The following is a 12,649-nucleotide window of genomic DNA, read 5'->3' as shown; positions in this document are numbered from 1 at the left end:
AAAGGCTGCATTCTATTCTCACTCTTTTTGTTTCTACCCTTTGTCCTTCTGACAAGTGATTGGCACTACTGTTGACTTGGTCAGTACATGAGCGGTTCTAGCACATCAATGGTCTTATTCATATGGGAAATACACACAGAATTAGTTTGTCAGTAAACCCTAAACAGAATCCATTGAAGTTAATGGGTTTAGAAGGTGTAATTTTGCTTAAGATTGGACTGCATATGTGCCTTCTCATATGCGCACAAAAGTTTGGTTTCGTATGTGCATGGTCCCAGCTGGATCAGGTTATTAGGCTGCTGTCCTACACAACTTTACTAGAATATATGCCCAATTAATGGATGTTAATATCCAGTAAATATGCTAAGGTTCACTCTGAGTGACTACAACTGTTAATCTCAAACAATGCTTTAAGCAATTTTAACTTAATTGAAGAAATACCCAAATCACAGCAACTTTAACCAGTGCATAGAAATATGAATTTTAAATCAATATATTTGTCTACATTTTTTATGTTCCAAAAAGACTGGAACCTTCTCCCATGATTATAAACTGTTGTGGCTGAACTATAAATGGACAATGAATAATAACCCTTATGCACATTGTTATATTTCCAAAAATATATTTACAGTCTATTACAAAGATTACAAATGGAAGTGTCTATGTAATGGGATTATGTTAATTCAAAGATTTTTTGTTCAATTTTTCTTACATATTTTCTTTAACAAGGGGGAAAATAAGAAAAAAATAGTATAATAGGTGATTTTGCTAACCAAACAAATAAATAAAATGACAAATATAACCCTGTACAGTGATCTAAAAGGGGAAAATATGTGGCAGGGGGAGAGGGTGGGCAAATTATCTATTTGAGTTTCCTGTAGCTATCTTTGGTCCTAAATGTAGGAAAACACATCATGTTGCACTGAAATAAAATGTTCTTTTTGTGATGCTCTGTAGGTAAAATAGAAAAATATAGTGCATTTTCAATGTATTCAGAGCTCACTACACAGAAATGTGTGTACAAAACAAGACAGTATAAATAAAATGTACAAGTTTTACAAAGGAACATTTACAGTAATTTTTTTGTGGATGCCCACATTATCAAACAAGACTTAATTTATATGATTGATCCCTAGGATCTTTCAGTATGAAAACCAATGGGAGCAGCCCAGTTCTCTTTGGAAGTACAGCTAGTCACTGCTGGGGTGGCTCACGATTTTCACAATTTTTTGACAGCATTTATCACTTCTTTTTTAAATATATTCCTGCAACACACTTTGTTATTGCTTATAGTACTTCTACATTTTACCAAAACTCAAGTACACATATATTAAATTAAAATGGTATCTTAAAAAAAGTCACTTCATTGAACAGCTACCCTTCAGTCAGAGTCTTGAATGACTGTGCCTACAGTGGCAAAAAATCTTGTAAAAAAACCCTCAAAAATTCTAAACTGCCATTTGCCTTACACTCTACAGCTCAAATAGAAAATCTAAAGGCACCATCTGATAGTAATGTCTCCTGTGCAAACCCCACAGATGTTTTTAATTCTCATTCATGTTACTGGGTTTACACATGAGAATCCACAGAAAGTTAGGTACTCTTATGTCCCATCAAAATCACATGGCACAATTTAGTTCTCAAATCATTGTACTCTCATTGAGGCATAAGGATGCCTAATTTTCTCTGCCCTGTGTTGTGCATCAGATATTCCTTTGGGACTATGCCCAAAGGTGCAATCCAGGAAAAGTTCCCACAGGAAACTGGATTTGAACCCTGGTTTCCAATGGTGGAAGCATTTGCAGAATGGGGTCTAGACCTGTTGCATTCTGATAGGATCAATGTTGATCTGGAAATATGGAAGAGAATTCCCTGCAAGTCCAGAGGGGTTTCTTTTCTACTCCTCAGAACATGTGAGGGCCATTTTCCCATACCTTCATTCACGGAATCATTTTACTTTATCAAAGTCAGATTCTGGAATAGCTTCTGTACTCCATTCCCCAACCTTGCTGGATGCTGTGCTTCCTTTTAGATGCTAAAGGCAGATATCCCAGTTCTCCTCTATAGTACAGCAGTATACAACTCCTTCCAGTCAACAAGGAGGGAAGAGGATTACATGACATGGGGTGACTCCATATATGATGACATATGCATGGCTACTCCACCACCACACATAGGATATATGAACTGGGGCTACGAAACAACTGATACCAGTAGAATTTCCCATTAACTTCATTGGGTTGCAGGTATGCTTACATATTTCTGGATTGCACCTCCAAATATTTATTTTTATGAGAGGGATTACATTCAACTTAATCTTACTTTAGCCATATGTCAATTAGTTCTCCTAGACTTTCTAATATGAAATACTGGAGAAAATAATAATAATAAATGTGCTCAGATTCAAAGGCTAGGCAACACTACACCTGTCTTTTTTGACACTCCTACAATCCATTCATTGAAAAATTTATGTTGCAGTTTCTATTAACCCAGGCAATCCACTAAAGTCAGTTCCTTTAAAAGTGCCCAGGCTTTTCTAGAGAATATTATTGCTAGATATTCAATTTTATTCATATTCTGTTTAAAGAGAGCATGTGATTAGTTATACAAAATTGTTTTTTTAAAAAATATCAGAACTCTTGGCAACCTTTTTCCTGATTTCCTGCCAATTAGCAAACCACATCAAAGCGGTATTGAATTAACAGAAGTAAATTTCATAAAGAAAATCCAATTGTAACCTTGCCTCATCTCTCCCAGTGGCCAGCCAGACACATGTTCCTTAGTTATGCTTCTTGTGTCTATGAAAACTCATACAATCTTTCAAAGATCCCCAGTGTAATAATGTGTCATATGCTTAGCACTAAGAAGGTCCAAAGATATAAAGGTCACACTAAACAGAGGTCTATATGAAGAAGAAACATAACTGATTTCTTTTAAAAAAGAGTCTGAAATCAAAGGATTTAAGGAAAATATTTTGTTGACTTTAACAATATCATGATTTTTATCTGACAAATATATTCTTTCTTTATTTTAAAATCCTTTATGTACACTTTAAAAAGTCCATTAGATAAAAAGGAGGTTAGAGAGTTCAAGGTGTTTGTAGGTGTTTCAGGTAGTACTTTGTTTATTGTCACTGCTTTCGTTGCCGCCATCGGTGGATCTGGTTTCCCTTTTTAAGTAACTTTCTGGTGGCACTTAGGAGTTCAAGTCTGTAGGTGCTTCTTATGGGCCTTCTGTTGTCTGCAGGAAGAACCCAGGAAATCATGTGTCTTCTAGCAGCACTTCATGTAGACTGAAGGCCAGCACTGTTCTCTCAGTCTGTCACCTCCCTCATAAGGGAGAAACATCTATCACACTTGGATGCCAGTGCCATGCAAATGCAACATTTGTGCTCTCATAGTCTGAATGCTACTCATGATTTTCTTTTGATGGCCAACCAGTGTGATTCCTAAGCTCATAATATCACTAGAAGAAAAGAGAAAGGTTTTGGGTTAGGTAATTAACTGACAGTGAACTAAATCGAAACATACCCTTCTCACAGAGCGTCTTCCTATAACAGAAGGACTAGTTCTATAAACAGAATACTCCTTCAATCAAAGAAAGATTTTTCCAAGAGTAGAAAAGTATTTTTAGATACAGTATATGTCAATATAAAAAAAAACTGCCCTTCTTTAGCCATTTCTTGGATTGTCAAAACTTTGGTTCAGACTTTTATGCCTTGTAAAATTACAGAAGGCTTCTCTTTGGGAAACTAATGTCATAACTTTCAAGCTCAGAGAGACAGATAAGGGGACAGAAAGACAGAGGGGTAAGTGAGATCATGGGAGGTTAAAGGCCAAGCACTAGGAGAGAGTTCTGCCTTTGCATTCCATCTAATTAGTGCAAGGAACCATGGGGTGGGGTGGGGTGACTTGTTTGACTCTAAGCAGCTACTGGCTGTGGAAAAGCCGGGGTTGGACTCAGCTTCAGTCATCTGAGCAAAGCCTTCTTCTCAAAATGCAACAGGGCAAATGGGTAAGATTGGCAGATGCCCTTTCACACAAGCTTCTAACTTGTGGAGATCAGGAAGGCCCTCACATTTTTGTTATGTCATAGAAATATTAAGGAGGATATTCTTTAAAAGGATTGCAACTGTAGCTCTGTAGGATAATGTTATAAGCAAATAGGCTTGTGCGTTATTGCATGGCTTACTGAATGCGACATCCTGCTTTTGCTGCATTGTCCTATATCTCTGTAATCCACTTTCTGCATTATAGTATATATCATATTTTTATATTGTTTTTCCAGTTCTGTAATCCTAGCCCTACAACATTGATTGGATATCGAATGCAAAATCACTCCTGGAAAAGTCTTCCATTGGGTTCAATGGGCTTATGACACCCAAAAGGGTAGCGTAAGACCATGCCTCAGGCCACCGCATATCCAGAGGAAAAGCCGGGGTTGGAGTCAGCTCCACCCCTGGCCAATTCTCCAGAATGTCCCTGCTATACTGGCTAGGCTGGTGGTACAGGGGCACTGAAGCAATGCTCTGCACTGAGTCCAGGTGTCTTGGTGGGCTGCAGTGGCTACCCACTGGAAGATTTCCCCTCAGCCAGGGTAAGTGCCCCAGGAAGGACATTTCTGCTGGTGTAGGGCTGTGCTGCCTCCTGAGTGTGATTTTTTTCCCTCTCCACCTCAATGATCCCTCCTTTCTAACCAATATTTGTATGGTTTGTATGCATTTAACTGTTTTGTATGTATTTTAAATGTTGGGCAGCCCAATCCAGAGCCTCAACAGCTGGGGTCTGTACCACTGTGGTACAGTCCAAAAAGCTTTCCGCAGTGTGTTGTGGGGGGAAATACAAATAAATCACTTCCTGCCACAGAAAAGCTCTCCATTGGGTGCATGCCTCGGGCTGCTGCATATCCTGAGGCAAAGCTGGGATGGAAGCTGACTAAGGTCAGCTTTACCCATAGGCATAACTTTGGAATGTCCCCGCTATGCTGGCAGGGCTGGAGGCACGGGGCACTGAGACAGTGCTCTGTACCGTGTCCAGGTGTCTCAGTGGGCTGCAGTGGCTGCCTACTGGCAGATTTGCCCCTCTGCTGGGGTAAGTGGCCCGGGGAAGGCATTTCTGCCTCCCAACAGTGATTCACCCTTCCCCCAGATTGGGCCATTACAGTTTTTTAAAAAAAAGAATTATATATGCTTCATACGTTTTAGTATAATGGCTTTATAATGTCTGCTTTTATTATAAGGGCTTCATAATGTACTTTTATTATGTATATTTTAAATTGTTAGCCTCCTTGGTGACCCTTGTGGGGTCAGAAAGATGGGATATAAATTTTGTAAATAAACAACAAAAAAGAGATAGTCATGCTACATGACATTTTTAGCAATCTATGCTTGGTTCCTGTTTATCATTCTTCTACCCCTGATTTTTAATAATTTTTTTTCTTTTTAAATTATATTTGTACCCCGCCGTATCCCCGAAGGGCTCAGGGTGGCTAGCAATGCATTTTAATATTTTATGTAACTTGACTGGTATGCCAGTTTGTTTTGTCTTTCACATTGCCTTCCAAACCAGTAGTGGTGTTGGCAGCTGTGGGATTTCCAGCATTTTTTTTCTGTAACTGTAGTTACGGAAGGACATCATTGCTTAACTGATTCTCTCCATTTCACAGACTTGCTGTTGAGGGGCTAAAGCTCAAGCCATTTTCAAAACCATGGAGACTACGTATTTCTAACACTAGGCAGTCATTCAGTTTCAGAACTACAAACATACAGTTAACTTACTCAATAGTCATTCTGGCTACTGTTTCAAGATTATTGTAACCTGCAGCTGAAAAGTTATCCTTATATCTTTCCATCTTGATGGCTTGTAACCATTCTCCTACAGAGCAAAATGTGGTGAAGTCAGGAGTGTTCTGGTCCAGAAGAGGGCTGATTGGCCTAGGAGAGGAAGGAAAGCCAAAGTTATTATCACTATAATGGAAAAATTACAGTACTGGCATTAGGAATAGAAAGTGGTCATTGTTAGGTGGGCTAACATTATGGCAAAGACCCAAAGATTTCAGAACATTCTTCAGCTCTCATAACAGCAACCAAAAACTCTAAAACTACTGCTGGTTTTTAAATTAGAAAGGAGCATAGAAACAGGGGACACTATTATACATTGTGAATAAACATTACTGAATCACCGGGAACTGGATAAAAATGTTATTCCTCTAGAAGCAGAATCAGAATGGTTTTGGCCGAATGCAAAAACCAAGTAAGAGGAAAATCTTGATCTTAATTATCAAATGTGGGTAGAAAAAGCATGAGGAATTTGCTGAACAATCATGTCATTGGTGGAACTTGATTTATGCTTGTGTTTAGGTGGTGACTTCTCCTGAGCAAATTTTCTCCTGAGCAAATCACTAAAAGTTATTTGGATAAAGTGGTAAATAGCATGAGGGTCTGCTATAAAATTGACTCATTTGACTGTTTGCTGCTCCAGTTAGCACACAGGCAGCCCAATTCAGAAGGGGACCGAATCCCCCTCTGGAGCCAGCCCAAGAGGCAAATGTACTGGGTGGGCAACTTAGCCCAGTGGGTGCCACGTAGCATCAAGACGCCCAACCCAAAAGCTGCCGTCCTGCCCAGGCCTGCTGGTGCAAAACACTGCACTGGTATGCCCAGGAGCATTCCAGGAGGGCCCGGGGTGCAAAGGCCTACCCGACCCCATTGTGCCAGTGGAGCCGGCTTCGAGATACACATTTTCCATGGCGTATCACTGCTTCCTCCTGTGGGGGGATTATCGAAAACCTATTTTTTTAAATGTTCACTTTTTGGTGCTGTGGGAAAGCCCTGTGGAGGAGGTGGGGCAGTGCCAGTGTGGCAGCGTCCCTGCTCACAAGACCACTCTGGATTGGACTGTAAATTGACATATCTGATACACAAATGACTCTTATTTTGCAAGGGCCCTGAGATTCTGTGACTATAAGCCCAGGATTGTAATCCAATGTATGCTTACTTGGAAGTAAGCCACAGTGAATACTTCTGGAAGTATGGGCCTTTGTGTCAATCTCAGATAAGATGATAAAATTACATAAAGAGAAAAGAACTTAAAGTAAACTAAGTACATCATTGTTTGATAGCCCCAAACCATTACTCCAATGAAACTGAGCTAAAATTTTGAAGATTATAAATGGAAGTTATGAACATACCTCTTTTAATTCAAGAAAATAAACGTGAGATAAACAAGTGCTTTCTACCTTGCAATGAACCTGTAAGAGGCAACTAGTCCTATTTGCTTGCTTGAAAGGCTCCATTCTGAGATCATTAGTGTGGTAGCCAAGTGTGGTGCTTAATCCCAAAGTCAATTAGCTTGGCTACTTCCCTGACCTTATATTATAAATTGCTTTCATTTTTATACTGGAAAACCTTTTATACCAATTGAGCAAAGATACTGTTGTTGCTTTTAACATATCTATTTTTTTAAAGTAATACTGAATTTTAATGTATTTTAATGTTGTAACTGTTCATAGATTTGAGAAGGGAGTTATAATCTTTTAGGTGTTTGTTTTTAAATAGTGCATCCTGCTTTGGGACAGAAAATGAAGTACAAATAAACAAGATGTGAGAGGGAAGGTCCAAATCAGTAGTAATGAATTCTAATTTGTTCCTACAAAAAATGGATGTTCGTCTTCCATCTCCCATCCAATTCTCCTATCAGGTTTATGATGCATAGCGCAGGCCCAGATCGACTGGCTTATCCTTGTGAAGACAGCCTGAACGTTAGATGTTTGTGCATACCCCTAGGCAGCCAACAGCAGCTGAACCAATATATGTGAACAATGTAAAAATATACAGCTTAGAACAATAATCAGCATCTTTACCTGCTACAAGTTCCCAAAGGAGTTTTCAAGCTGTTTGGGTTCCGAATCATTTTATCCAGAATGCCCACTATCTGTTCAAACTTTGGCCTTTCTGCACGTTCTTTCTGCCAGCAGTCTAGCATCAGCTGGTGAAGGCCTGCAGGGCAGTCCATGGGGGCTGGCAAGCGATACCCTTCTTCTATTGCTTTTATAACCTAACAGGCAAAACAACATGGTTTTGATTTTTTTAACAGCCCAAAAAGAATTGAATGGCCAAATTAAGCAATCAAAGCTTTATGAAATGTATCTTTCAAATGCAGCCTGTTGTTTTGATGCTTGCATTCATGTTGCTGTATAATGAACTTGTTTTTATTTTCCATGCTTATTAAACAGATTATTTTGCAGTGTGTGCTAAGAACATGGCTACATTACCTAGTCAAATCAGCAACAAGGAACAGCAATTAAATTCATCAAGTGTACAGCTGATAAATTGATACACAGAGATGCTATTTGAAGGAAATAGCATTTACTCAAAAGGATTCCCCCCCCCCTTTCCGAGCAAGCTTTTAATACACAGAAGTTTAGGCATTTATGAATGCTATGCAAGAGCTTTTCAAGAAAACTATCTGAAAACGAGTGGCTGGGTAGCATCTGAAGGAATCAGCAGAAGAAAACTCTAGAAGTAGAAGGAAAGGTGCTGTGCTATGATATGGCACAGAGGGATAAATCTGAAGCAAGAGTTACACCCATTTCACTTCCTCAGTTGATTCTATTTGGGATTTAAGCTAAAGACATTAGAAAGGAAGGGGGAGAAATCACAGGAAACCACCATAAGCCTCTAGGGCTCAAGAAGAAAGCACACTGGTAAACAATGTACAGATAAAAAAATAATTTAAAGTGTTAAACATTGTCTTTTTTGGGTGGATGGTGGAGACTGAAGATACTGCCATGGATTGACATAACTGTGTTAGAACTGCTTATTCCTGAAGCATAGAATTGTTTCTTTTGTCCTTTGAAGAAATCAAACATGAGTAGTTTCTTTTGGTATTAGCCTTAGGAAACAAAGCTTACATGATAAATAAAAACTAGTGACTGGGTCCCAGATCATTTTCTTACATCCTTTCCTGTATTGCTGATACATCTTTGCTTCACCTTCATGTTTTGATCTTAAATTTTACACTTGTCCACCTGTTTCTCCAACCCCATCATCTTTTGTAAAATGATCAATTCAGAACTGTAATTTTAATTTTTCTGAACTAATATAATGAATATCCTAAAACTTCATTATGATTTGTTTTAAACATAAAGCACCATTGGCTGTTGCCCTTCATGTTGTCTTTGTCATAACAGAGCAAGTATACTGAAAGAAAATCCAGTAACGCATTTCTCATTTTCTGTTGCAATTTTCTTCTTTTTCATATATGCCCGCAAGGTGTTCTGTAACTTGGGTTGCCAATCCCCAGATGAGGGCTGGAGATTTCCTGGAATTACAACTAAATTCCAGACCACAGAAATCAGTTCCCCTGGGCAAATGGCCTCTTTGGAGAGTGGACTCTATGGCATTGACCTCTCTGAGGTGCCCAACTTCCACTCTCAACCCTCCAGGAATTTCCCAACCCAGAGTTGGCAGCAGTCTTTATCAGTTTTAATATTATTTTGATTATGTTTTGGATTTTTATATTGAATGATGATACAATCACTTGCTTTACAGTTTCCAGCATGGCATTTTATAACTGCTGTTCATTGTTCCCAAAATCCTGTAGCAATTCTGTGAAGCGACGGAATTTTATTGATAAAATGCATGAACTTCATTTGAACTGTAGATGTTTTTGTTTTTGAAAAGTAGCTGTATTTGTGTTTTGTACTAGCATTCCCATTATCATCTCTGTAAAAACACTGACCTGGATCCTTCTGCTCATCGAAGTCTTAAGTTTTGTTCTAAATTCCACTTAAGAACCACTTAAATTGGAAGAATGCTTCTTTTGTTAGTGTATACCACACTAACAAACGGCATCTGGGGCAAACCCCCAGCCAAACTCTCCCCTTTGTCTCCCGGGCCTGAGGATGTCTCTGCCTCACTTCAAGGAATGCAGGGTGGGAGGGAGGGCTAGCCAGCAAGTAAGGGGCATGGCCTCTCTCTCTCCTTCCTGGCTTAACAGCCAGGCAGAGGCAACCTCATTCTTCTCCTCCTTGGGGAGGAAACTGGGAGGAAGCTGGGAGGAGGAGGAGAGGGAGGCTACACCATACCACCCCCCACCCCCCAAAAAACATTACCACAACCACCCGCGCTTCTCTGGCTGAACCACGGAAGCACTGAGGTGGCCTTCCTCTCTCCCTCCTGACTTCCTCCCTGGCTTACCAGCCAGGTAGAGGAGAAAAAGGGCGACTGACTCCACATGACTGGTAAGCTGAGGAGGAAGCCAGGATTGAAAGATGTAGGTTATGCCTTTTGCTCGCACTCCCGGCACGCTTTGGAGAAGGCTTTTTTTCTGGCAGTGATGGTGGCAGGGGGAGTTTGGAGGGGAGTTTGATTGGGGTGGGTGGGCACGGGGCCAAAATGCACCCCGCATGTGATCCAGGCAGATGGCACCTGGATCAAATCACCATCTGTCCACTAGATATGCCACTGCTGTATACTGCTCAGTCCCACAACTCTGACCTTTCAAACTGAAAGGATTTTGAGACTCTGTAAAAGCAAAATATCAAACCTGCAGCAACCTTTCCATTTATTAGCCACACTCAATCACAATCATAGATAACAGAGGTACAGAATAAGAAAAACAAAGTTAGAGTCATTGGAATGTGTTAGATAAGCAGAGAATAACGTTTAAACAGAATGATGAATAGTATAGGGAATTAAGTTACGACAAGAATGGCTTCTTACGTTGCACCTTATTTTTTATCTTGAAATTATTCTATAACACACACCACTGCCTATTTTACTTTATGAGTCAATAGTCTTAATGTGTTTGTACTCGTGATGGTTCTGTCTATCAAGAATATTTTTATTCCACCATTTCTCCAAGGAGCTTAAGGAGAAGCATATAATTCTTTCCCATTTTAGACGGGGTAGGTTAGACTGAGAACTGCATCACAGTCACCTAGTGGCAGTGTGGCTATCTGAACCCAGATCTAGTCAAACACTATAACCACACTTTTGGATCACTTCATCCCAAGAATCTTCTGTTTTCATAATATTACATCATATAATAAGTTTCCTCAGCAATGCCTTGCTTTTCTACAAACAATTTTGGTGCCTATGCATACCTTTTTTACAATCCCTTCTTATTTTACAGTCTAACAACCCCAATGTATTTGTATACATCAGACTATCTTTAAAAAAAAGATATATCAAGAGGTATTATGTACACAAAATCCCTGGACATTTTCACATTGTTTTACTTGGTCCTAGAAAATCCCCTGTATTAAGAAGTGGATGTATGTTGATAAGCATTTAAATAATGTGTAACTATGAAATGAAAACTTTGCATGTAGAATACACCAGATTGAAAAGAGAAAGGATCTTATCATATAATGCTAGTGGATAGGAAAGAGCTAGAAGCAAACTTCTCCTGCTCTAAAGCTCACAGATTTACTTAGGTCAGAATATTGCTACACTCTGCCAAACATCAAAATTCTTTAGAAGAAGAAGAGTTTGGATTCATACCCCTCCTTTCTCTCCTGTTGTAGCTTTGGTGGATAATTCACAGGGAGGGGATAAGCAAAGGTAGATATTTTGCAAATGTTCATTTTAAATACTTGCAATATCCTCTGATCTTTTTCAAGTCTCCAGAGAAGCTTGCAAAAATGAAAACAGTTTATGTCAAGAACAGTGGCATATACTCCCAATTCATTTTAACACAGATCCCTGGTATTGTGACTGTATTATATTACATTTATTCATCCTACTGTTTCAGTAGATCTCTACAGAACTTGCATTAACATTTTTTGCCCTCTGGAAATTCTGAGAACAGAGCTGATTTCTCATCCTCAACCTATTTTGATTTTACTTCTACTCAGTGGAAACCAAAACTGGGATTCTTTATTTTTGTGCCATTTTCTGATTTTTTGCACCAGTTTATTTCCTAGAAAATGTTTTCATTTTTCAATGTAATCTGTGTATCAAAAAGCCTACTTTATACACATGCATGTAACATTGATTGTACATGTAAATACAATATAAATTGTGCATACAAACGACTACACACACACACACACACACAAACACACACACATATGCAAACGATGCAAAACCAATAGCAAAACCAAAAGCATGGAAAATAATAATATCAAAGTTACAAAGGAATGATGGCAGATTTGGTTATCCGAAGCTGATTAGACTGAATGTTTTCCTAAATTTCAAATTCTCCACGTGTTTTTTAAAAAGGAAATTTTGATTCAATTTTCCTATGACTCAAAAAGGTTTCTTTTCTCCCTCAGTAAAATTTGTCTGGAAAGTAACAGTACTCCAGTTGTTTTCAAATTATCTAACTGGAAATTTCCAAAGCTACTCTAATAAAATCATGTGTGTGTATGGTGGGATTTTTTTTTTTTTGGTGCTTCATAATATTTTTTTCTAGTCAGCATCCAAATATAGGTTTTTTTAAAACAACAATTTAAAATACACATTTTATGGACTGTGTGTTCTTTTTGTGTTTTGTCAGTTTTTATTTATTTTCCCATTTGTCTTTTTTTTGTATAATATACTAGGTCAATGATACTCACTCTGAAGATCACAAATAGCCACACGTGAAATTCTCATGAACCAAAAGAGCAATATGACAACTGTATGTCAATTCTTTTCTCCTCC

General features: G+C 38.7%; 1 protein-coding gene across 2 annotated transcripts in view; it reads right to left on the bottom strand.

Moving 5' to 3' along the window:
• Window positions 1–605: 605 nt before the first annotated feature.
• EPHA7 (EPH receptor A7) overlaps window positions 606–12,649 on the bottom strand; it is a 213,384-nt gene continuing 201,340 nt past the window's right edge. For both annotated transcript variants that reach the window (XM_048494244.1, XM_048494234.1), the window contains exons 15-17: window positions 7,861–8,054; window positions 5,777–5,932; window positions 606–3,465 (exon numbers count right to left, since the gene is read on the bottom strand). In XM_048494244.1, the coding sequence (XP_048350201.1) occupies window positions 3,351–3,465; window positions 5,777–5,932; window positions 7,861–8,054 (465 nt within the window). In that variant the 3' untranslated portion in view covers window positions 606–3,350. The remainder of the gene's footprint in view (window positions 3,466–5,776; window positions 5,933–7,860; window positions 8,055–12,649) is intronic.

The sequence above is a fragment of the Sphaerodactylus townsendi genome, linkage group LG01, assembly GCF_021028975.2.
Source record: "Sphaerodactylus townsendi isolate TG3544 linkage group LG01, MPM_Stown_v2.3, whole genome shotgun sequence".
NCBI classification, from domain to species: domain Eukaryota; kingdom Metazoa; phylum Chordata; class Lepidosauria; order Squamata; family Sphaerodactylidae; genus Sphaerodactylus; species Sphaerodactylus townsendi.
This window is presented reverse-complemented; position numbering and strand designations above follow the sequence as displayed.